At 44.3% G+C, this 25,749-nt stretch overlaps 2 protein-coding genes across 5 annotated transcripts in view; both read left to right on the top strand.

Annotated features, from left to right (window-relative positions):
- Positions 1 to 4,531, top strand: part of LOC102530506 (E3 SUMO-protein ligase RanBP2) — a 51,214-nt gene extending 46,683 nt beyond the window's left edge. The window contains exons 26-29 of the mRNA XM_072951213.1: positions 1,443 to 1,588; positions 2,897 to 3,170; positions 3,303 to 3,637; positions 4,022 to 4,531. Coding sequence (XP_072807314.1) covers positions 1,443 to 1,588; positions 2,897 to 3,170; positions 3,303 to 3,637; positions 4,022 to 4,327 — 1,061 coding nt within the window. The 3' untranslated portion in view covers positions 4,328 to 4,531. The remainder of the gene's footprint in view (positions 1 to 1,442; positions 1,589 to 2,896; positions 3,171 to 3,302; positions 3,638 to 4,021) is intronic.
- A 1,760-nt stretch (positions 4,532 to 6,291) lies between these two features.
- Positions 6,292 to 25,749, top strand: part of CCDC138 (coiled-coil domain containing 138) — a 34,389-nt gene continuing 14,931 nt past the window's right edge. For 2 of the 4 annotated variants that reach the window (XM_072951208.1, XM_072951211.1), the window contains exons 1-11: positions 6,292 to 6,415; positions 6,955 to 7,012; positions 7,564 to 7,684; positions 9,433 to 9,557; positions 10,679 to 10,866; positions 13,815 to 13,973; positions 17,102 to 17,221; positions 19,244 to 19,321; positions 19,429 to 19,536; positions 22,075 to 22,251; positions 25,287 to 25,403. In XM_072951208.1, the coding sequence (XP_072807309.1) occupies positions 6,323 to 6,415; positions 6,955 to 7,012; positions 7,564 to 7,684; positions 9,433 to 9,557; positions 10,679 to 10,866; positions 13,815 to 13,973; positions 17,102 to 17,221; positions 19,244 to 19,321; positions 19,429 to 19,536; positions 22,075 to 22,251; positions 25,287 to 25,403 (1,344 nt within the window). In that variant the 5' untranslated portion in view covers positions 6,292 to 6,322. The remainder of the gene's footprint in view (positions 6,416 to 6,954; positions 7,013 to 7,563; positions 7,685 to 9,432; positions 9,558 to 10,678; positions 10,867 to 13,814; positions 13,974 to 17,101; positions 17,222 to 19,243; positions 19,322 to 19,428; positions 19,537 to 22,074; positions 22,252 to 25,286; positions 25,404 to 25,749) is intronic. The other 2 variants (XM_072951209.1, XM_072951210.1) reach the window with 2 other exon arrangements.

The raw sequence follows: 25,749 nt of genomic DNA, 5'->3' as shown, positions 1-25,749 counted from the left end.
CCTGAAAGTCTTATTCACACGTAGGTCTATCAGTCATTCCTTGTCTGTTGTGTGGTATTTCATGCGGAATCTAAGGGAACATAAGGAACACCTGTTATCACTGCTGTTTTGTTGTATTTCCCTCATAGTTTGCAGTGTTTTTATTAAACCTGGACACACGGTGGAAGCGTCCTAGGTCCTGTTACCTAGAACTGTTAATGTGAAGTTGATGTTACTGACATGCATGTCTTTATACTTTTACTGTACAAATTCTCCCTCCTGTTCCATTTAGAGCAGTGGTTTTCAACTCTTGGATTCATATTAGAATTTCCTGGGAGCCTTTTTAGGAAAAAAAGACACCTGATAGTTGGATTGGGCTCTCTAGGCCTGGTGCCAGGCATTCATATTTTACAGAAGCTTTTGGTGTGATTCTAGTATGCACCTGGTGTTAAGAACCATTGCTGCAGAGGAGTTTTAAGATTTTCTGCTGTACCCTCTCCCCCCACCAGGGTATTTGAGTTAATTAAACTCTTTTCCTGCTTGGGTGTTCCTGAGCCAGCCACCTCTGAGCCCGCACCTGCGTTCGCTGTTCCCCAGGAGCCCCCATGCAGCCCGAGATTGTGCTCATCTTGTTCCAGGGCGCTCTTTTGCAAGGTCCTCTTAAGAATTTTTGTCTTTTTTCCCCTTCTTTTCTGTCCTTATTTTTTTCTCCCCGTTAAATCTGACTAAGAAGGATACTGTTTTAGTCACTCATTTTGTTCTTTCTCCAAGATGCTGAGTTGCTTTTTAACTGATTTGTGACATTTTGCTTTCTCCCAGGTTTGTAGCACCAGGTGTAGGGTTCTCTGAGGCAGTGATTCCTTAGCAGGTGATGAAGAGAGGTTTCTTTCCTTTAAGACCATTGGGGATGGGGTCCTTTCACCCTGACAGCCTCGTGTTGCTTGGGGACAGTGGGGTCGGCACGCTTCTTCCAAGCCTGCCAGGAAGTCTGAGCCCCAGCACTGTTTCCCTGAGGAGGAAGGTGAGGGAGAGAAGTTGTAAACATGTGCTTAGTCTGCTTTGGCTAGTTTGAAAGCAGCAGATTTGGCCTCTGTAAGGACATTTTTAGGTTCCAAAGTTAGTTTTTTCATGTGACAGACTGTTTTATGAAATAAACTACCTTTGGAGCTGAGTTAGGTTTTCAGAGTTCCAGGGGGGTGACTTTTATTAGGAACCTGCCTCACTGCTGAAAGTTCTTGTGTAGTTTAGTGTCACGAAGCCTGTGTGTCCAGGCATGGACATTGCCAGCTGTTCGGTGTTCCCCCACGTGAGTGTAACTTGCAGAAAAATATGATTTGAAGCATTTTCACTAGAAGTATGTCACATCACTGGAAATTGGGTTCTTTGATGAACTAATGGAACAGGGGGCTTAAAAGCTTATAAAAGTAGACACCGCTGTTTAAATATCCCAATTCATTTATCAGATAAAAACTTCCAGTGGGCGAATACTGGGGCAGCCGTGTTCGGAGCGCAGGCAGCCAGTAAGGCCGGCGAGGACGAGGACGGCAGTGACGAAGAGGTGGTTCCTAATGAAGACGTCCACTTTGAGCCCATAGTGTCGCTGCCCGAGGTAAATGGGGAAGACGAGGCACCTGAAGGGACTCCACGTTGTGGGTTCACAGCCTGACATGGGCTTACTGTGTTTGCATTTCCTTCAGGATGCTGACCTTTTCAAATGGAAGCTCTTTATTAGAAGTTCAGCCTTTAAGTTTAAATTGTCTATTTTGTTAAAGTTTATATATAAATGTTACTTGGTAAATTCTATATGAAATTGTTGGGAAGAACTTAATTTTTTTTTTCTTTTTCCTTTGTCTTTTTTTAAAATCTTTTTCCATTGTAGTTTATTATAAGATACTGAATATAGCTCCCTGCACTATACAATAGGCCCTTCTTTATCTTTTTTAACATTTTTTATTGATTTATAATCATTTTACAATGTATCAAATTCCAGGGTAGAGCACAATTTTTCGGTTATACATGAACATATATATATTCATTGTCACATTTTTTTCTCCGTGAGCTACCATAAGATCTTGTATATATTTCCCTGTGCTATACAGTATAATCTTGTTTATCTATTCTACAATTTTGAAATCCCAGTCTATCCCTTCCCACCCTCTGCCCTGTTTATCTTTTTTATATATAGTAATGTGTATCTGTTAATCCCAGATTTAATTTATCCCTCCCCCCTTTCCCCTTTGGTAACCATGTTTGTTTTCTATGAGTCTGTTTCTGTTTTATAAGTAAGTTCATTTGTATCATTTTCTTAGGTTCCACATATAAGCGATACCATATATTTCTCTTTATGACTTACTTCACTTAGTATGACAATCTCTAGGTCCATCCATGTTGCTGCAAATGGCATTATTTCATTCTTTTTTATGGCTAAGGTAGTGTTCCACTCTGTGTGTGTGTGTGTGTGTATGCCACATAGGGAAAAAGTTAATTTTTTCAATGTTTGTTTTCGTAACATAATTCTAGGGACAAAAAAAAATCTCATACTTGCCACAGTCCTTTCAATAAAAAGTAAATTCTTTTTCTGGACAAGAATGTTGTTTTAGGCAAATTACTTTTATCAGGTTCATCCTCAGTCAGTAGGGAATAATATTTCTCTTGAAGAACAAACACATTTTTGAAACCTCTCCTCCCCTGTAAAAGGACTTTCCAAAATGAGGAATAAAACTGCATAAGAGGAAAATATTTAATGGCAAATCAGGACTTTCCTTCCTGATCCAAATTAGCTGTATTTGTAGCCCTAGGATGTTAGCTGTTTTCAAATTCTGTTCATGTCAGTATTTTAAGGAATTTGGATCTCTGGGATTTGTTATGGGATATTTTATAAGCAGCAGCTCATAGATAATTTTGCCTCCTATCACAGGTAGAAGTAAAATCTGGAGAAGAAGATGAAGAAATTTTATTTAAAGAGAGAGCCAAACTTTACAGGTGGGATCGAGAGGTCAGTCAGTGGAAGGAGCGTGGCGTTGGAGACATAAAGATCCTGTGGCACACGATGAAGAACTACTACCGCGTCCTCATGAGGAGAGACCAGGTCTTCAAAGTGTGCGCAAACCACGTCATCACCAAAACCATGGAACTGAAACCCTTGAATGTTTCTAACAATGCTTTAGTGTGGACTGCCTCAGATTATGCTGGTGAGCTCTATTCTCAAATGCTACTTTCTGTTTTTTGAATTTTTCTAAAATCTATAGCAAACAGGTAAAACCATTTGTAACTTTTTTTTTTAAAACACTAAGTTTACTGTTTTGTTTGTTGCTGTTTAATAGATGGAGAAGCCAAAGTGGAACAGCTTGCAGTGAGATTTAAAACTAAAGAAATGGCCGATTGTTTTAAGAAAAAATTTGAAGAATGTCAACAGAATTTACTGAAACTCCAGAAAGGACAGGTGTCATTGGCAGCAGAATTGTCAAAAGAGACAAACCCTGTAGTGTTTTTCGACGTTTGTGCAGAAGATGAACCTCTAGGACGTATAACCATAGAATTGTTTGCAAACATTGTTCCTCAAACTGCTGAGAACTTCAGAGCACTGTGCACTGGAGAGAAGGGCTTTGGTTTCAAGAACTCCATTTTTCACAGAGTAATTCCAGGTTTTATTTGCCAGGTAAGTCTGAACTGTACCTCACAGTTGAGTCTAGAGAGTCCAGCACACCAGCTGGGAAATTTGAGTGTTTCTCCTTTCCTGTAATTTTCTTGGACGACTTCTTACCTTTTCCACATATCAGTGGTTGTCACCACCCCAACTTCTATCCTCACAAGTACTTTCAGCCTAAAGTCATTTATATTTCTAATATCTTGAACCTGCTAGAAATTGAGGGTGGGAAAAAGAGCTTTTCATTTTTGTCTTCTTTCACAAATGGATATTTTCTTAGTTTTTAAACTACATTCTCAAAGAAGCTGAGTGTTTAGAACCTATCCTTTAGTGGTTAATTCTGTGTCTGTTGTAACATTTTATTTGGGATTCCTGTTAATTGAAATCTTTTTTCAGGGGGGAGATATCACCAAACACGATGGAACTGGAGGACGGTCCATTTATGGAGATAAATTTGAAGATGAAAATTTTAAGGTGAAACATACTGGTCCTGGCTTACTATCCATGGCCAATCGAGGCCGGGATACCAATAATTCTCAGTTTTTCATAACACTGAAAAAAGCAGAAAATTTGGACTTTAAGCATGTAGTATTTGGGTTTGTTAAGGATGGCATGGATACTGTGAAAAAGATTGAATCGTTTGGTTCTCCTAAAGGATCTGTTAGTCAAAGAATTATCATCACAGAATGTGGACAGATATAAATTTGTTTTTCATAGTGAATTTTACCTGTATAAACTGTTGAATTGAAGCTTAGCTGTTATGACAATATGGTAATTATGTTCAGCTTTTGAAAATGGACGTTTCCAATGTATAAATGTAAAATTGCAGCTTATAGCTGTGGTCACTTTTTAATGTGCTATAATTGACCTTGCATGGTGTGAAATAAAAGTTTAAACACTGGTGTATTTCAGGTGTACTTGTGTTTATGTACTCCTGACATCTGTATTAAAATGGAGTAATACTAATCTTGTTAAAAGCAATAGACCTTCTCAAACTATTGAAGGAATATGACATATGCAATTTAATTTTAATTTCTTTTAAGATACTGGACTTCCTGCATGGATATACTTACTGTTTGAATAAAGGGACCATGACTTGGATAAGTTTTATTTTAGACTTGGAATATATTTGGTAATTTTAACTATTGGTGTGCTCATTTTTGCAGAGAGTCACTTGTGAATGTAGAGCCACAGAGGGTAGAAACGTAACCAAAGTGCTCTTCTTTAACTTCCTGCACCTCCTGTGTAGTTAAATTAACTTTTCAGCAGAGTACCTTCTTTCCTTAAAATGATATTTAGCTTCCTGTTCCCTTTCAAAGGTATTTAATTAATTTTTACATTTTAAACAAGTTATTTACTTAAAGATTTTTTAAGTCTTTCTGTCATCTGTTTCTACTACCTCAAACTGCAGCTTGGTTCTGACAGAAGTTGAATTTTTCCTTGCAGTTATTGTGATAAAGTATGAGTATTTTTAAAAGGTCTATACCATGTTTTTTGGTTTAAGATTTGCTTTATACTAGATTGTTGCAGTACCTTTTTCTGGTGAATTTTGTAGCAAAAATAAAGTGACAATTGTTAACAGCCATTACATTTTAAAAAATTAATTACTTGTGCATCTAGTTATTTGTTCATCTTAGACCCAAAGTGCGGAGGATAATTTAGGTCGGTAAACTCCCACTGCTGCATAATTCCCAGAGCTCCCAAAGAGGTGCCTGTTTTCGAGTTGGGTGTACACGAAAAACTCGGAAATGGCGTGTGTCAAAAGTTCGACCGAAACGGGGGACGGTGTCACCGGCCTGCTCAGTGCAGAACTGCAGAGAATCTAGTTAGAGTGCGTTTTTGGGTTCTAGTCGCTGCCAGTGGTGCCCTCTGCCCTCCTGTGTTCTTCCCGTGACGTCACCCTTGTGTTTGGTGACACATCGGGCTTGATGGCACTGCTGGGGATTTGGAAAATAGCTGCAAAGTGGCTCCTGTAATGAGCACCTGCTCAGCGCGGGGCAGAGGAGGCAGAGAGGAGGGTGTCATGGGGCTCGCGCAGGAGCGGCCGGTGGTCCTGAGCCTTAAAGAGGACGGTGGGCCAAACTTGTGTGTGTGGTGTGTGTGTGTACGTACGCATATGTGTATGTGTACCCATGTGTATCTGTGTGCACATGTATATATACGCATAGCTGTATGTGTTGTGTGTGCATGTGTATGTGTACGCGCACGTCTGCTGAGAAAAGCCGGCTTTCTCGGAAACCTGTGAAATACAAGCCTCTCGGCTGGGACCCCGGGCCCCCTGTCTCGGGTTCAGAGCAGATCCCAAGTAAAGACAGCTGCACCCGAGAGGCTTCCTGCGCCGAGTGCACGATTTCCGCGGTGCAGAACGATGACTGGAGAGGCTCGGAAACGGCTGCTTTGACCGAAACCGACTCTCCAGTACTAGTGATCGCAAGGGCTTCCAAGGACGGCGCCTCAGCCCGACCCGGCGGGACGCGGAGCAGTCGCGGAGCGCCTGGCACGCAGAAAGGAGAGGAAAGAAGAAAGGAAGCAAGAGCACCGCGCCTTCCAGCTTCGCGCCGCCAGGGCCCAGGAGCACAGACAGCCCACGGCGCCGGGGGCGGGGCGTGAGTGCGTGTGTGCGTCGTGACGCACATCCGCTGCGCTCGCCCCGCCCCGCAGCACGCCGTTGCCGCGGAGACGACGGCGGCCGCGGCCATGGAGCCGAGGGTCGTGAAGCTGCCCGGGCAGGACCTAGTAGTGGAACGCCTCAAAAGCCGCTACGGACTCGGGGGCGGCTGTCCCGCCGAGGTGAGGCCTCACCCTGCCTGTCGGTGCGTGCCAGGTCTGCGGGTCCGGGCGTGTGGGCGCGGGGCTGAGGAGCGTCGGCGTGAGGCGGGCTCCCTGGCGGCGGTGGCGTGCGTTTGCGGGGAGCGGGCTCCCGGCGGTGACTTGCGTGCTGGTCAGAACCGCCTTGGTCCTCTCCCAAAGCGGCGTGTCGGAGCCGGTGTCACGCCGAAGGTGCGGGCGCGTGGCCTGGTGGGTCTGGGATGGTGGCCTCTGTCCTTGGACCCGGCGCTTTGTTAGGCGAATGAGTCTGGGTTGGGCTGTGGCGGGACGGCGTTCGGCTCTAGGGGGACGGAGTCGAATGTGCTTGGCCAGGGTTGGCGGTGAGGGGACCAGGATGGCTGTGTGGGGCTGGGGTGGGCTTTGGGGGGACGGAGTTGGCCGTGCAGGGACGGAGTCGGCTGTGCGGGGTCGGGGTCGGCGGTGAGGGGACCAGGATGGCTGTGCAGGGCTGGGGCAGGGTCGGGCAGCTTTAGATCACTCCGGCTGTCGCTCTCTTTCAGCCGGGGCGTCGGTGGTCCGACCGCGCAGAGCATCAGAGGCGGCCTCCCCGCACCCCAGGTAGGGCAGCGGGGCCCCAGGTGTCCGCGCCCACGCGTGTTTAGGACATATCTCTCAGCGTCTTATTGGGGAGGTGCTCATTCGTTCTTAAACTGCATCAGATGTGGGTGATTATCCAGCATTTAATGTTCAAAACACTCAAAGGGAAGAAATAACGTGGTGAACGATTGAGGAGTGGTGGGATGTGGAGATGAGGCAGGAAGGCTGGATCCTGAATTTTAGTATTTCCGCTCACTTTCTGCTTGTGTTCCTTGGGAAAGTTCACTTAACATCTCTGGTCCTTTGGTTCCTAGACTTTAGAGTTAAAGGCATCTTCTCTACTTGCTTCCCAGCCTCCTTGCAGGAGTGGATGAAAGAGTATTTTGTAAGCAGCAAAGTGCTATTTAACTATTTAAATATAAGATTTGATGCTTGTTTTCTGGAAGTTTGCATTAGGGAGACATAGAGATAAGAGATCTCTTAAGTACTTTTGCTCTCTTACCTTTAGGAACCTAAAATGACGATGTTAGTATCTGAGCTTAATGAGTAACATCTGCTGTTTTCTTTAACAGTTGATTTCGATATCTACTCATGTGGAGATAAAGTTGGTTCACCATTAAAATGTGGTTCTGGTGAAAGGACGTGGGGCCCAACAACCCTCTGTGATTCCCTCCAACGCGGACCTGAGAGTTGGTAAGATGCCCTGGGTCCTTGCTGGTGCTATTCTCCACCCTGCTCCCCCAATCCCAGAGCATCCCAGAAAACTGAGGAAAGGTAAAGACCCTGCATGTTTGCTTTTCCCTGAGAGAAGGCATAAGCGGTCTGGAGCCTGAGGAGTAGCTGAAGAGACCGAGTGACTGTCTCTGAGAATCTCTCAATAGCTGCACAAACATAGCATGAGGTTTTCCGGCTTCATGGAAAGCGATTTACACAGTATGATAAATGAAAAATTACTTTTGTGTGTTTATTCATCCAGGACCCAAATGAAGACTGTACTTTTTTTTTCTTTTTTTTTAAGGAAAAAAAGAGTACTAGGATAAAAATGAATACAAGTTTGTTAGGCAGCAATATTTAGGTCAGTCTATGTTGTGTGTCTCCTGGTGTGGTGAGCACTGAGTTTCACGTGGTTGAGAGAGATGAAGAAGTCAGCCTGCGGTGTTGGTACCTGAAAAGTATGTGTGATATGCTGCCATGTGGGAAGGGGTTAGCAGTGATAAAGAGGAGGTCAAAACACTAGAAGCTAAGGTGAAATTAAGTTTTTGGTTGAATATTATTAAGTGTCAGAAATATGTGGCAGAAGGAAATGCTTAGGTGTCAAGAGGGATCCACATTTTGAAATAATGTTAAACCCTGAAGAGGTGTACGTAACACAAACTGAAACACTGGCATGATTATGGAGGGAAAGAAACAACTGCCTTAAACATATGTATATTATTGTGATTGATATTGAGTTGCTTCATCTTCTGATTAAAGGAATTAATCCACATAGAGCATTTAGCACTTAGAACCGCCCTCAGGACCAAGAAAGGCACTCACGTGTGCCCTTAGCACTGTTGTCATTCCTTCTGCTGTTGCGTTTGGCAGTACAGAGTCACATAATTGGTCTGGAGTGAAGATTTGGACATGGGGTGAATTGAATATAGAGGAAGGAAAGTGAAAATTGCTTGAAGATAATTATGAATTCATGGAAATTATTTTCTTATGTTTAACTGATAGTTTTATCATTTTTAAAATAAATGATCTGGGTAAAATTCCAAGTTATAATTTGAAGATTTTGGACTATGAAAGTTTTATAACATTGGACAGTTTTTTCACAATCCCAAGAATTATAGACCTGCCCAGCACAGTAGCCATAGGCCACATGTGTCTGTTGAGTTCTTGAAATGCGGCTGATCTGAATTGAGATGTCCTGTAAGTGTAAAATACACACTAGATTTTAAAGCTAGATAAAAGAATGTAAAATATCTCATTTTTTAATAGTGATTGTATGTTAAAATGATAACCTTTTAGATATAGGGGCTTAAATATAAAATGTTGTTAAAATGTCACGTGTCTTTATGTTTTTAAATGTGGCTGCCAGAAAATTTTAAATTATCTTATGTGACTTGCAGCATATCCCTTTAGAACAGTGCTGCTCCAGAAATGGCAACTTTGAGATGGTCTTTTTGGAGAGGACTCCTGGGATTCTAGTTCTGCTTCACCTCTGCTCGTTGTTACCTGTCAGTCATTTAACTTCAGCATCCTCACCTTAAACATTACTTTTTACTGAAATTAGACCTGGCAGCAATACCCTCCCCATGTGACTGGTACTGTAAAATTTTTCCTTTTGCATTTTAAAAAATGTTTACTTGTTACTTTTTTCTCAGTTGTGCTGCTATTTGAAAGGCAATCTTGTCTTCTTTAAATGCTGTCCAGAGGCTGTGATAGAATTTTCTTTAAAGCCTAGATGATGAACTGGATCCTTTCCGAGATTGGAAGCAGCAGAAAACAGAAGAGTTAATTGGGAATGGCCACAGGGTTAATGCCTCCAAAGTAAATGAGCAGCCGTTTAAAGAAATAGAAAAGGGTAAGAGAAATATTCGCTTTAGAACAGTCATTTAAATAGTAACTCTGTCAGGTAGAACACATGAGGCCCACCCCGCGGTGACTGCATGGTTCTCTGTAAGCTGTTTCTGAGCGAATTTTTGTGAAGCCCTGAGATGGTCACTGTCATACAGCCACAGAAGAGTAAAACGCCATCATTTTCCAGTAGGATTTGTACAGTCTCAAAACTTACCAAAGTAAGTTCACAATCAACTGAATATTTTCATAATTTCTTCAGTTCTTTTTCATGTCAATATTTGTTAGAAAGTGTTGAGGTTCAGGTGGGACGTGGCTTACCCTTCAACACTGTTGGAAGATGGTCCAGACCACTGGAGGTCTGGCTTCCCTTGCCCTGAGCAAGGAGTTGCTCTCTGTCCCTGGTTGCCTGTCCTGGCTCTGTCAGGATTTCAGGGAAAGAGACATCTGCCCCCCTTGGCCCCATGGGGAGCCCTGGGATGCCTCTTCTGCACACCGCGCACTTGCTCTCCGGGGCTGGGTGCGTGTCCATGTGGCGTCTGTGCGCTGTCTGCACCAGTGCCAGCATGCAAACCACAAACAGTGAAGCCGGGAGGGCTTGTGACCTGATTCTGTTGTTAGAACATATTATTTAATGGAAGGAATTACAGCGTTTCATAGTTGAATGGTTATTTGATTACAGATGTTATATAAAGTTTAAAAAAGGGAAGACAAGTAACTTTTAATGTAAGTAGTAAAAATTAAAAAGAAATAAAACAGTGATAAACACTGTGGGTTAGTAGTTAATTTTGGTTCAAGGAAGAGAAGGGAGTGTGGTTGGGGGTTTCGAGGTAACTTTCCATTTCTCGGCCGAGGCAGTTAATCTGCGAGTGTTTTCATGCACTCATTTTAAAAATAATTTCAGGTTTACAGAGACGCTGCAAAAGAACACGAAGAATTCCTGAATAGCCTTCACCCAACTTTTCTAAATGTTAAGATTTGCTGTATCATTCTTTCTACATATAATACTTGAAACTGGTAAACAGTACTTTAATTCATATGTAAAGTAATTCTTCTTGAAGATTACTCAATCTAAGGATATTTAAAACTAAGTTAAGGAAGTTGTTAATTTAAGTTTTATTTTCTTAGCACTTGCCTGGCCAACAAATTTGGCCTCAAATTCAAGAAATTGGACTGACTGTTGTAGTAATGCAAGTGGCTCCCCTGCGAGGCAGGCCCCATCCCCGGCATCCAAGGCATCAAACAGGCAGAGTGTGCTTCCTCATCAGATCAACCAGATATACGATGAACTGTTTCACATCCACCAGAAACTGCAGGTGGGCACTTGGTGCTGAATTGGGAATTCTGCAATATTTTGTTGTAAGCAGTGAACATTTAGAAAATACAAGTGCGAGGTATTTGGTTTCAGTTATTTTAGATCAGTGCAGCCAGACAGGGTCGGCAGGAGCCAGCGCAGTGCCCCAGAGCTCCTGTGGAGCAGGGCAGAGCTGGCTGAGAGGGGAGTGTGGCTGGTGGTGGTTTGTGTTTATTCCCGTGCCATCCCATCCTTGCTTAAGAAGTAAAATCTGCTGGTAAAGTGTGCTCCTTGAAGTAGGTCTTCTAGAGTCATTTGTGTTAAGTACCCATAAGCAGGAAGTTCTCTGGTTCAGTCTCTATCCATTCTATATCACTTTATCTGTCTTCTTGGGGATTTTTGTTGTGGTTGTTTCTGAAGGATGTAATTTGTGTATTCATCAAGTGTCCAGGAGGTGGGACTACAGAAGGAAGCAAAAGCATATATAGGAACAATTTCTGTTTGAAAGTCTTTTTATACAGATGAAATAAACAGTTTTTAAAAATCAGTAACTCATTTTGTCTAAATAATTCAGATTATGATTACCATAGCATTTCAGAAGATTTTTTGGCCTAAAATAACGGAAAAGTTCAGGGAGAGACTTAGCTTGGTCACTTGACCCAAAGGTAGAATTTAAAGAGAAGAGCAGTGGGGAGGACATTCTAGGTATGAGGAATTGGAGGTGAGAGATTTTTGGAAAAGAGTGATTTATCAGATTGTGAATTTATCAGCCTGTCTGATGCTGAAAGAAATAGTGGAAACTCAGGCAGAGGAGTGCCAGGGTGAAAAACAGTGCACTAGGAAGATGTCTTCGGTAATGCTTTATGGGATTAAAAAAAAAAGGATCCTAAGGATATATCTCATCCATGGCAAGCACATGAAGTATAAATATTTAATTTAAAAAATGAAATGCAGTGGATTAATCTGGTTTAATTAATCTGTAGTTTTCTGACTTTAAAAATTACTTTGTGGTCTTCTATTTGTTAATTATGAAATATATACATTCTTGTTATGCTACGTGATTTCATACATTCAGCAAATATTTGAACACCTGTTAATATGGTTATTCATGCTAAGTGCTGTGTATATAGATGTGAACAGATTATATATGGTCTTTGCCATGCATAGTTTACTGGAAGGGAATCATTGAGTATCATATAGTTAGTAAGTTTAAGTGCACAGTGTAGTTACAGCAGGAACACCCAATTGGGGTGGGTGGAGAGGTCAGGCAAGGCGTTTCCAAGAGGTCAGACGCCGAAGGAGGGTAGGGTCTGCCCGGCAAAGGGGCACATTATAGACAGACATTCTAGTGGGAGAGGCCCCAAGGCTTGGCGTCATACTCACTGTAGGGAAGTGTGGTGGGTAACTGAGAGATGGCTTGAATGAAGGTGAGCTGAGACTGATGGTGTGGAGGGGCCAGGTGTGGAAGTTGGTAACTTGGACAGGATACTCCAGTGAGCGGTTACGTGGAATGGGGTGGCGGCCGAGAGACAAGCGAGTAGTTGGGAGACTTACTTGGGACTTGGCGTGATGTGTCGGAGGCGGTGCAGAGAGAGTGCGGGCAGGTGTCTTCAGGGTTCTTCCAGGCCGCAGCGCATCCAAACCTTGAATGACGTTCATACGGGTGCGCCACGTTTTCCTTACCTGTGCTTCCAGGGGCAGAATGTGGGCTGTTTCCACTTTGTGACTTTTATGACTAACGCTGCTGTGAACATTCGTGTTGAATTTGTGTGGGCATAATGCTGTCATCTCTCCTGGGAGTGGAGTCCTGGGTCGGGCGGTAGCCATCTGTGGTGTTTCCAGCCCCACCGGCAGTGCACGGGGCTCCTGGCCTCCCTGCCCTTGAGGACACTTATCACTGTCAGGCCATCTTAGCGGGTGTGGAGTGCTGTCTCGTTGGGGTGATTAAGTTGAATTTTGGATGTGTTTATGTTGTGCTGCCTGACAGCATGCAGCTGGGATGTAAGTGGGCCGTTTGGATTTGAGTCTAGAGATTGGGAGAAAGAGCTTGGAGGCACTTGTCTTGGACACAGTGGTTTTAGCCCCAGGCTGGATGGAACCAAGTGAGTGAGTGTGGACAGAGAGAAAGTGGCTGAATCCCAAAGAACATTCATTAGTAGTTGAAGGGTGGGCAGTGAGGAGGCCGAGCCTGCTGGGGGGACGGACACCATGGCCGAGGGAGTAGGGGGGCCGACAGAGGGGCCCTTTAAGCCGGAAGGAAGGGGCAGAGAATAAGATGCTGCTGAGAGACCAGGAGACCCAGGGGGACCGAGCCACAGACTCAGCCCTGGGGAAGCCACTCTGCAGGGGACAGGGGTTGAGGCCAAATTCAAGGAAATTGCGGAGTGGTTAAGTGACTGGGACGGGAAGAGGGCTTAGCGAGTGTAGATGGAATTCTTGAGTTTGTGAGGGGAGATCAGTGGCGGGGTCCAGAGAGACCTCATTTCAGACGAGGTGTGAGAGCTTGGGGATGGGGGCAGTCTCCATGCAAGGCAGGGTGTCCTGAGAGCCCGCTCTGCCCTCTCCTTCCTGGGGTGGGGCGAGACCTGGCCATTCAGGTGCACAGGACGTGCGGACTGGAAGGAGGGAGTGGAGGTGGTGGGGCAGGAGCTGGCCCTGGCAGCATGAGGGTCTGCTTGGCGCCATGGTTGGGGGGCCAGGAAGGCAGGAAGGTGGGCATGGAGCGAGGGTGAGGCTGGGCCTGGGGGCTGGGGGGCTGACTGCTGGGATACCAGGTGCTCTCGGGTCTGGTCCACACATTCTGCAGCAGGACAGAGTTCCTGTGCGAGTCTCCTGCTGCACTAGTCCAGCTGCTGCTGGATGCGGTCTCGCCGGCTGCCCGGAGGCCCTGAGCACTGCCTGGTGAAGAAGGAAAGATGATGTGTACTATGGTGAATTCTAAAAACACTGAGGTCTGGCCTTTTGATGCAGTGTGAGACCACAGCACAGCAGGAGTTCGCTGAAGAGCTTCAGAAGCGAGAACGTTTCCTGGTTGAAAGAGAACAACTGCTTTTCCAACATGAAACTGCCTTGAGTAAAATAAAAGGTGTCAGAGAAGAGGTTCTTACAAGATTCCAGATTATAAAGGAGGTAACTACCTGGCCTTGACTTTAAAGTCAGGTGCCTCCCCTTTTCCGAAGAGTTTGGACTCTGGTTGTTAGCGTCCCCCACGTCCCTGTTCTCCGTTCCCCCCCCCCCCACCATGCACACGTTTTCTGGACCATTTACAGGTAAGTTGCAAAAGTCCAAGCCTAGCACCTGAGTCCTTCCTCAGTCCCAGGAGGAGCGTGACTGCCCGGGAATTAGGACACTCCACAACAGTATCTCACAGGAAAAGAATGCTAATTAAGTGATTAACTTCATAAACACATACAGTCCATATTCGCTTTCCCAGTTGGCCCCCCAATTGTCTTTTACTGGTCTTTGTTCTATTTTGTTCTCTGATCAAGGAACTAGACAAAATGTGTAAATCTCCGGTTTCTCTGGATCTAGAGCAGTCAGCGTCACCATTTCTGCTTTTTTGCGGCTTTTCTGTGAAGACTCCTGGCCAGCAGTCCTGTGGAACGTGGTGTGTCCTGTTTACCTGGTTGTTTCCTAACGATCACATTCAGTGTTTTTATGTCACGTGGTTGGTCTGGCATCGTTCTTTGTTTTACATCAAGCCATGTGTCAGTGTGTGTTTACCTTACATAGTGTAGAATTCCTTGTTTGTTTTGAGAAGTGCACACAGTCTTGTACTCAGCACGGGAGTCCCTAGTGCCCCTGGTTGTGCCCTCAACCACCGTCAGCCCCGTGGCCTGGCCCTGAGCGTCAGGTCAGCATGGCCGGTGCACATTTGGATTTAGCAGTGGTGTGTCGGCGTGTGTCTGCCTGCTGCTCCCTGATTCTGTCCTGTCAGCGTCACCAAACGTCTGGAAGTCGTAACCTTGGGTCTGTCCCCAGATCAGGGGTATGTCTGCTGATGCCCCTTCTGGTGTTTCTTCTCTTCCAGTTGCTCCCCCTCCTCCCGGCCTCCGGCACCTCGTGCTGGGTGCTGGCTACCCTCCGGTTTGGAGGCTCTCCGTCTCCTTGTCCTCCCGGCGGGGCCTTCGGGGCCTGCTCTGCTGGTGGTTTCTCCTTTCGTTCCGTGCTGCTGTTGAGTTCATCTAGAGGATGCTTTGTTTCTGCTATTTTAAAGTTCCACGACATCCAATTTCCATTTTTCTAACAAAAGTTTGTGTCTGTCCACGTGTGTTTACCTCATGGAATTCAGTTACAAACCGACTCCAGGGCGTCCAGGGCTGGCGTTTCTGCTGAAACCTGGTCCCATTTTTCTGGTTCTCTGTGTCCGGTGGCCTTTGGCTTGTCTTCAGGACCTTCTGTGGATAATGCTGTGTAGATTCTGGACCCTGTCATAGTCTCCTGGAGAGCGCTGTTTGTCTTCACTGATTTCTGAAGCCGTGAGCCCAGTTGGTCTGTCGCCATGTGGGCCGGACCCTCTCGCTCAGTTTCTGGAGCCAGGGCTGTTGCTCCAGGGCATGTGCTGTGGCCCCCGCTGGGCGGCCTGCGCCTCAGGTTCTCAGCCTTCTTGTGATGCTCAGGTCTCTGATGTGCCTGCCTGCGGCGGAGGGTGGCTGGCTGAGTGGGTGGGGGCACCTGTTTTTAAACTGTGCTCTGGCCTCTGCCCTGTGTCTCTGCCCCTTCGCCAGCTCAGGGCCAAGCCGGGTTTCAGCAGGCTCTTCAGCTCGTTGGGCCCCTCTTCCTGGGTTCCCAGCCCTGAAAAGCAGCTTCTCTCCGTCCGATTAGCCGTGACTGGGGCCTGCTGGGGCGAGACTCAAGAGAAAAGGGAAGCGAAGCCCAAGGAACTTCAGCCCCTGGAGGGCTGCTTCTCCAGGTGTTCGCTCCTGTCTCCAATTCCCTGCTTTTGTTTCCCTTTGACATTCCTCAGTTGGTTGCTTTTTGTGTTTTGTGTACGGTTTTCCGGTTTTTTGTTATAATCAGAAAGAGAAGTAGAGTGCAGTGGGCTTATCCCACCACCCTTGAAATGGAACCCATGTTGTATATTTTGTTTGTTTTTTATTTTTTTAATTTAATTTTTTTTTAAACGGAGGCACGGGAGATTGAACCTAGGACCTTATGTGTGCTGAGCACACACTGTGCCACTGAGCTGTATCTGCCACCCCTCCCTCCCGGTGTCATATGTTTTTCATATCTTCTGGATGTGGGAAAATTTGTGTGGGGAGAATATTAATCTAATTTTTAAATATTTATAGTATGTGTAACCATAGCCTAAGTTATTTAAGGGGTCATTTAATACAGTAATAAGATCGCTAACTTTTTCCTCATGATTGGATTTTTAAACAGGGCAAAAGAATGAGTGCTTAAATTCTCAGTGACCTCCATCCTCAGTCTTGATTTTTTTTCTCTTTGGAGTCTGTCTGCTGTTCATATTAAGTATAAAATTAACTGCTTTATTTAAATGGTGCCTATATGATTACTTGGAAGAGCGAAATGAATTGTTTCTTGATTTCCTGTGGAAACTCGCTTGTTTTAATACATTCTGAATAAATTTGAAAGCAAGAAGTGAAAGAAATTATATAAGTATTCACACTTTAAATCTAACACGTGTTTCTCATTTAAATGAGGGAAATTGATTATAATAATTTATAAAGCTGATTAAGGAGAGTCCAATATTTTGGGGCTCAAAAAATTTTACTATGTATTTAGGTTTTTTGAGATGTAAAACAATTTTAGCTAATTTATGAGAACAAGAAATTAGTTTTACTTATAGACTATTTCTTCTGCTCCTCGGGGATAATTTAAATTTTAATTCTTTTTTATTTAAATTTTAATCCACAAAGCTATGAGTAATTAACTATACACTGGGAAAGGATCAGAAATCATTCATTGTTTTATCATTCCGTGATGTCAAATAGAAATTTTTTCAGTGAGTTTCTGTGGTGAGTTTTTCTGAACAGAAGCAGAAAATAGCCTTATTGCTTGCTAATTAATTTGTGTAATACGTTTTAATAGGTAATTTAATGAAAGCCTTTAATGCTTTGTTATTAGTTTGGTTGATTATACAGTTTTTAAAAGTTGTTTGCAGTATTAGTCATTATGCTTAAATACACTGATTAAAGTCCTTGTGATTCAAGGAACCCTAATTTTTAATTATTTTCAGCAGCATTAGCAACATGGAATCTGTACCTAATTTTTAGATCGTATTTTTTCTGTCCTAGCAACACGATGCAGAAGTTGAGCACTTAACTGAAGTTCTTAAGGAAAGAAATAAAGAAAGCAAGAGGCTAAGGTCCTCTTTTGATGCTCTGAAGGAATTGAATGATAGCTTAAAAAAGCAGGTAAGACCTATTTTATCTCTATTAGATTGTAAGACATTCTTAGAACTAGATAGATGAACAAATGAATAATGAACATCTTAGAATATATTCTGGCTGGAGAAAATCATGATTATCTTTATTTGTTAGCCTTATAAAATACTTCCAAATATAAAGAAAGTATTTTTAACTAGCTGAGATGTTTGGCAACTTGAAATTTTTAAAAATATAAGAGCAATTACTAGATTAACAAAAGCAAAAGGAAAACCTGCTCACCTGGGCGCTTCTAGGCACTGATTTCTGGCTGGAGTGCTTCTCCTTGTCATGCTGTTACACACACTGCTGATCTCGGAGTGTGTTCTGTGCAGGGACTGCTTGGAGGAGCGTGAGTTCATGTCATGAGTACAGGCTGGGTCGCAGGTACTGGAATTTTTTATGTGTGTAAGCAGTGTGGTTTAGGTCAGTACTAAAGGTGCACCAAGTTTTTGTGAGTTGTATTTTTACTTATTCTTTTACTTCCCTTTGCTAGTGTTTGACAAAGGTGTGAAGGTGAAGGGTATGTGAAAGAGGGACAGGAGGATGGTCTTGTCTGTGTTTGTGTGCAGAGAAGAGAGCAGAAGTGGGGTACACCTGGTCAGCTGAGCAGTGGAAGCGTCGGGCTGGGAACTCCCTGGATTCCGAAAGGTAGCTAAGCTTAGACTCAGAGACATCGTTAGTTCCTGGAATTCCTGAGCTGGTCATGTGTTCTCTGTTTCTGTTTCTGATTTTCTGTAGTCGCTGCTTGTTAGAACCTTCCCCCTCAGCGGTGATAACCAGGTACCCGCTTCTCACTTGCTCTAATACTTTGGCATCCCTGGATTCATGGATCGCCTCCCACGGTTAGAGTGTGACCTTGGCTTCCTGTTGTCTGGATGCCTGCTGTTTCCCACCAGTGTCAGCCAGTGTTTTGAGAAGGTGTCTTTGGTTGCAAGCTTAGCACGTTATTGCCCGTACCTCCTCTTAAGTTAGTATGATCCGTGTTTGCAGGCGTGTGTGGGGACTGGAGTGGATCTGTGCATCCTTAAGTGCCTGAGCCTGTTGACAACTGGGTGTGTCCCCTAGTGTGTGCAAACTGAAAGAACCTGAGAGAAGCTCCTCAGGCCCCGTGGAAGATGCGTCTTAACGGTTACTTTGTTTAGTGTAGCTCAGAGTCAGCAATTTTTTTTCTAAGGACCAGATAGTAAGCATTTTGAGCTCTGTGGGCCATGTGGTCTCTGTCACAGTGACTTAACTCTGCCATCGGAGCGTAAGGCAGCCGTGGGAGTGGGCGTGGCTGTGCTCGGCTAAGACATCACTTCCAGAAGCAGGGAGGGGCCACAGTTTGCCAGCATCCAGCATGAAGAGTGGTCTGTAGTTTGAAATTGCTAAGTAAAGGTAAATTATTTCCGTGACCTACTTACGTAGTAATTTGTGATTGCACTGGGCATACATAAAATTTGCTTTACTATTAATTTATTACGAATGTTAATAATAAAACGTTACCCATCAAGTCTTGCCAAGCTGAGGGGACAGGAGTTCATGTCCAGCCCCATCGTGGGGAGAGACCAGTGACACCCCAGGCTCTCAGGTGGGCGCAGTAGGCTGCATGCTGGCTGGAGGCCGATTAGCAGTGGGTTGACCCTCGTCAAACCAAAACCTGGCCTTAACTGATTTCAGTTCCTAACCAGACTAAGGTGCCCTGTCCCTGTTTTAAATACCTGGCAGAGAAAAGGATGACCTCTTTTGGAAGGAAAATATTGTGTGTATAAAATTAAATTTTTTCTGAAAGACGTTTCCTATTAAAATATATACGTTTAAGATGTTTGGAGACTTGTGCATTTTTCATAGAATGAAGTAAACTTTCTTAGAAACTGTTAATGTTTTAGTGACAGTGGTGGTTTTCGCTGTGGCCTGTAGTCATGAATGCTGCCTCTGCTCCTTACATTGCTTGGTATGTAGACTAGATAAGCTTGAGTGTGAAATCGGCTTAAGGTTTATATTGAAATATCTAATGTTCCTCTACTTTAGTTAAATGAAGTAAGTGAAGAAAACAAGAAGTTGGAGGCCCAGGCTAAAAGAGTTCAAGCTCGTTTGGATAATATACAGGTAAGTTACCTTCTCTTGTGACAAAAGGGAATTTTAAAATGGCTGCCTTTGGATTTTCTCACTTCTAGTGTAATTTTTCTTTAACTCACGGATATGTGCTGTTGCAGAGGAAGTATGAGTTTATGACAATACAGAGATTGAAAGGAAATTCTCATGCTGCTCAAGAAGTGAAAAATTTAAAACAAGAAAAAGCTCCAGTGTCAAAACCTTGCAAGGTATGATATGATTGAAAATTTCTCTAGTGGAAAGCCAGGGAGTTTTTTGTTCTTTTTGTTCTTTTTGGTGTGAAAGCATTCATTATAATAATTCCTGTACAGAGAAGTGTCTCTGTAATATTTCAAATATGCTTTTGTTTGCAAAAACAAAATATTTCACCAGTGTTTTAGGCCCGGGAACACGGACAAATCACAGGAACTTAAGCTTATTACCGGCTTTGCTATTCATCGTGTTTTGGGACCTGTAACCTTCGGCGTTACTTTTCTTTCAAGCTGCAGGCCGCCCTGAGCGCGCTCCACGGGTTTCTTTGTGCTGAGACTTTTCTTTTCTTTGAGGTGTAAATCAGCTACAGTAACGTAATGCACAGATCTTAAGTGTACAGTTTGATCGGCTTTGACAAATGCCCTCCCTCGCGTATCCGACACCTGGGATGTTCCCTCATGTTCATTCCCTGCAGGTGGTAGTTGTTGGTGTGATTTCGGTCACCAGGAGTTAATTTTGCCTGACTTTGAGCTTGAGTCGGTGGCGTTGTGGTGTGCGTGCTGGTGACGCCAGGAGTGGCAGCACCTGTTCCTTCGTCTGCTCGGTGTCCCAGTGTGACTGTGTTGAGGTTTGTCCGTCCTTCTGCTGATAGACACCCGGGTTGTTCCTGGGTTTTGTCCCTTCATGAATAATCTGCTAAGGAAATTTGTGTACAAGGCTTTTTGTGGACAGGTGTTTCCATTCCTCTGAAAGTATGACCGGGCCTGGCATGTCTGGGTCGTGAGGTAGATTACGTTCACGTACCTTCTGGGGCAGTGGCCAGTTTTCCAGAGGGTTGTCCTGCCCCTGTGCCTGCTCCTGCTGGCGGTATGTGCGCTCTGGTTTTGCCGGCACTTGGCATCACCTGGTGTCCTTGTCTTGCTCCTTTGACCTTTCCAGCGGGTGGATGCTGCTGTCGCCTGGTGATAAATTCTCTGGTTTTTTTTCACAAAGTAAGGTGGGAGGACAGCCCTGTTCAGACGTGGCGGCAGGGGGTCTCAGCAGCAGCGCAGGAGGGGAGCTAGGCAGTGACCCCCACCCCGGCGCTGGCTGTCTGGCTCAGCAGGATGAGACTCTAGTCTCAGAGCTGCCAGCCTCTCGGTCCTGCCTACGGAGTGCCAGAGGATGGCCTCCATCAGCAGAAGGCCATCCACACCTGCACCACTGGGCCTGGGCCCCCGGCTCCCCGAGTTCCCAGCTGAGGGTTTCCACCCATGGTTGTGGACCTGGTGGGGCAGGTGGGAGGCAGACCTCCTTCAGTGGCCAGAGGCCCTGGGTCTGCACTTGGCCAGCAGGCTGTTGGAGTTCTGCTGCACGAGCTGGAGGCCTGGGAGCAGGACGGAACCTGTCCAGTGCGTCACATCCCAGGAGCATGGGGGCAACACCGAGGGCAGCAGCAGTGACCGCACGTCTTCCCCAGGGCTCCAGCCAGGCTCTGCCTTCTGGCCTGTGGCCCCACAATTTCCGCTTTCTCCCCTGGGCACCAGACACGCACAGGGTCTTGTGGTTGCAGGAGTCACTTCTCCCCTCCCTTTGACCAGACGTACAGCCTTCCATGTTTTATTAGAGGGATCCTGGTGAAAATAATTTTTTAATTACAAAAAATTGGGAAAAGTGGAGATTTTTTTTCAGGTACTCAAGATGATCATGGTTTTGATGAAACCAGAAGTTCCTATTTGAAGAAAACTGAGAAGGTTAAAAATAATGGATAATGTGGTAACTGTTTTCATTCATCTGATTCTCTTTTTGTGAATTGCTATCTGCTTACTTTTGCCTTTTTATTCATTTGCATTTATGTTTCTCTAAAACTAAAATGAGGATAATTTCCTTCTTAAGGTACGTGTGTGATAAATGTTGAATCTAACTGACAGTGATTGGAAGGAGTGCTAAAATCAGTCTAGTTGAATTAAGTTTCTGTGGCCTTTTGTTCTTATTTTCCTCCTATTTTGGTAGACACTTGAACAGGATTTCCAGAAAAAAATTTCATACCCTGTTTAAAGAATGTTACTAATGTAGAGAAAACCAGCTTTCTTGGGAAGAAGATAAGAAGTTCCATGTTGGAAACTGTTTAGCTTTTGAAACCTTTACTAAAGTCTGTTAGTAATGGTGGTTTCATGTTCTTTTGGGCGGGGGGGGGGCTGCCATTTTTGTTTAATTTCTTTCTTTTAAGACTCATGCTCTTAAGGCCAGTTTTACTTCCCTGTGTTATCAAACATGTGTAAAGAATTTTAATAAGAATTCTCTGTTTTAGTAATAAGGTACAGGTTTTTCAGTTCCCTTATTGTGATGGGTTTTCTCGCCTTTGGTCAACCAGCATTTCACGTGCTTCTAATGTTAACTGGAGATACTTGATTTCGAATTTCTTTCATTTGGAGAAGCTTTGACATTCAGTACATATTTTAGTAAAGTGTCTTAGGTAAATTATTCTGTAATCACTTGCCAAATTTAAAACTTGCCTTTGAAGTTCTAGGAGGCTATGAATTTAAATTAATGTTTGATTTAATTTTCGCATGTAGGTACCACTTAATGGACAGGTTTATGAACTCTTAACTGTCTTCATGGACTGGATTTCGGATCATCACCTCAGCAAATTGAAGCAGGAAGAATCTGAGGTGGACGGTGAAAAGCCAGTGCTTGGACCTGCCTCTCAGAGAGATGACATTCAGGAGAAGTGTGTGAAGGTTTGTTTTCAGGTGCATGATTCAGTGCATGTGAGACCTGAGAAGGGAGCTTGTGGCATATTGTACAAGAGAAAAGTGTTGACAGTATTTTTGATAGAAAATTGATCATTCCAATAGTCAGTTGTAAAAAGATTCATTCTTGCTTAATTCAAATGAATTCATACTTAGGTTTTTTTTTTTTAACACAATGGGAATTTCTTTTTAGATTCCTTTTTAAAAACAGACCAGAGATTGAAAACCTGTATTTCTCGTCAGGCTCTAATGACAACTCATACTGACTGAAATCATGATTGTCAGTATCCAAATTAATGTCTGTAATTTAAGAAAATAGTTGCAACTCTTTGGTAATGAGAAGCCCCTGAATCCCTGACACCCTTGCTGCCGTTGTTATTTTGAACAAACTGTTGCCTGTTAGAGCGACCAAGAATAATGAAAGATTTCATTTTACTGTCATTTGTTTCTTCCTTAATGCTCTTTCTCTATGTAGGTCCCAGTTTCTGATCTATATCCTTTTACTTTACTCTGAAGAACTTCTTTTCACCTTCTTGAATGGCAGGTTTAATGGTGAGAAATTACCTGAATTATTTGGTGGAAAAGTGTGGGTGGCGGCTCCCATCCTGGGCACGCGCGCAGACTCGCACATGGTTGTTCACATAGCGTGGGGCTCAGTGGCCCCCGAGTGGGAACCACCCGGATGCCTGCCAGCTGACAGCGCTGAATAAGCTGGTGCGTGTGCAGTGGGTAAAGACCAAAGACGTGTGGACTGCAGCGTGAATGAACTTTGAAAACATCAGTAAGTGAAAGAAGCGCGTCCCCGAAGACTGCGTGTTGTGTGATTCCATTTGTGTGAAAATCCGGAATCTGTCAGTCAGCTGAAAGTCGGCTCGTGTTGCGAGGACTGGAGTGTCGGGGTGGCTGCTGATGGATGGAAATGTTCTTAAACCAGTTCTGACGATGGTTTCACGACTCTCTGAATATACTAAAAGTCACTGAATTGTACACCTTAAATGTGTGAATTGTGTGGTGTGTGAATTGTATCTCACTAAAGCCATTACTGAAAAATTCACCAGCATAAAAACCTGAAGAGAACCCCAGGCGCTCTTGGTCTTGGTGTCTCCGAAGTCTCTCTGGACGCGGGCACTTGGCGTCCCCCCGCCCCCCACCGCCCTCAGGGTCCTGCCGATGCTTGCTGGAGAGTCCAGGCAGCCAACTCTCCCACTTCCCATTTCTCTGCTTGCCTCCTTGTGTTATGTGACTTGTTGGGTGGCAGAAACACCTCATAAATGATTCTGTGCACTTTTCCTGTGTATATATATATATATATATGTGTGTGGTCCCAATGGAAAGATTTCCCCCTGAAACAGAACACTTTCATTCTTTTTTTTTTTAATTTAAAATGCATTTGCTGTATTTATTTTTTTTATTGAAGTATAGTCAGTTTACAATGTTGTGTTCCATTCTTGACCAAGTTTAAATATTATTATTTAAGGGGAGGGATTAAAAGTATACATTTTTCCTGTAATTATGATCTACACAGATTAGGTGGTTATCAATTTCTGTACACCCACAAGAGTACTCAACTTAAGGTGTGTGTAATTTTTCAGTTTTGCTCGAAGTTTCATTCTAGACAATAACTAAGGCTGGGAGGAGACCAGTGCAGAGCTCTAGGGGGAGAAGAGGGCCTAGTTTACGCCCTAAGCAGAGGCCATTAGCGGAGGTGAGGCTGAAGAGGTGCAGGAGTGGACGCTGAGGAAGAACCAGAAAGCTCTTAGGTGGTTCAGGGAGAGGAGGGTGGTGGCTGTGGACCTAGAAGTGGGCCAGTGAAAAACATTTGGCCACTGAAGCTGATGAGACTTGTCATGGAGCCAGTGTGAAAGCTGAGGTGTCAGGGTTGGCGCCCTTGTTCTTCCTCTGCACCAGGATGAGTGTTGGTAGCTCTGACTCAGAAAGGAAGCATCACAGTCTGATGAGTTTATTTTGGGCAAGTTGCACTGGGGTCACCAGAGTGCACGTGTCCTGTGGGCATTGATACGGGGGCCTCGATGTGTAAACGTGGGGGTCTGGGGTCTGTGCTGGCCATGCCAAATGTGAGGGGCTCTGTTACTTAGCGATCAGGTGACAAGGGTGTGAGCAGCAAAAGAGAGCTGGTGGCCGAGATGTAGGGGAGTCCCAGGAGAAACCGGTGTTATAGGCCAGGGGGCGCGTTTCCCAGGGAGAGAGTGGATGGCGGGGCCCTGGTGACACTGGGAGAGGCCAGATGTGTCCTGCCGGACTTGGACATCACATCTGTGGTCCATTAGATATGTTTTGTGTCCTAGCTTTTATTATTCCTACTTAATTTTTATCATTAATGTTTTTCTGTTTGTAATCTGTAGTCCACCGAGTAGCTCTCCGCTTGACACAGCTGCTTCCCGGTGGCTAGGCTGTTCGTTACTTCTGTGTTTTATAAACAACATAGCTGAATATCTTTGTACCTGTGCTTTCAGAGGGGTATGTTTTAGGTGATTTTCTTAGGATAACTAACCTAAGAAGTGGGATTATTAAGATATTATGAAAGACAGACATAGAAAGAGGAAAGTAAATATCACTTCAGTTACTGAAATGTCACTGTCAATATTTTTTAAAAACATCTATTCATATCTCTTTTGATGTAAATTCAGGTATATACTATGTACATGGGGTCTTATTACACCTCTGTAACCTGCTTTTATCAGCTCAGAATATGCCGTTGGAGTAAATAGAGTTGCTGTTACCATTTTTAATGATTGTATATGACCCATACGTTTATGCAACCATTTAAGATTTAAAGAGTGTGTTTCTATAGGTTAGCCTTAAAATCCTAGATGTGCAATTGGTGGGTCAAAGAAAATACGTATTTAATATTTCAGATACATAGTTTCATGTTGTATCACGTGTGGTTTTAAAGTGAAGATTATTTTTTAGAGAACTTTTTTCTTTTAGAAGAAGATAATTTGGGGGAAGTTGTGGTAGTTGATTTCAGACCCTGAACAACAGCATGTGTTTACATCTCCATCCTCCGCCCTCAGCTCCTGCCTGTGATGGCCGAGCAGCTGCAGTGGATGCCCCTTGTGAACACCAAACTCCATGAGCCGTTTGTGAAGTTCCTGTACTGGTCTCTGCGGCAGCTGGATACTGGAACCCAGGTGATGGGTGGCTCCTGGGCTGTCCGCACGTGGACCCTGCTTGGGATTCCTTCTCTTGGTCTTGCTCGCCCTGTGGGTGTCCCATGTGCTGGGTTTGTGTGTTCGATAGTGCACACTTGGTCCTATGGGATCCAGCACGCAGTGTGACGGGCTGAGGACACGTCTCTTTCCTGGGGACGTCCTAAGTGCGCTGCCTGCATGGTGCGTGTGAGTATGTGAGCGTGTGTGTTTGCACGTGTGTGTGCACACACACGATACCATTTTACTGTATTGGTCTTTTTGGGTTTTTTTAACATTTTTTTATTGAGTTATAGTCATACAATGTTGTGTCAAATTCCAGTGTAGA

The sequence above is a fragment of the Vicugna pacos genome, chromosome 28, assembly GCF_048564905.1.
Source record: "Vicugna pacos chromosome 28, VicPac4, whole genome shotgun sequence".
NCBI lineage: Eukaryota > Metazoa > Chordata > Mammalia > Artiodactyla > Camelidae > Vicugna > Vicugna pacos.
The sequence above is the reverse complement of the archived record's forward strand: the minus strand, read 5'-3'. Positions and strand labels throughout refer to the sequence as shown.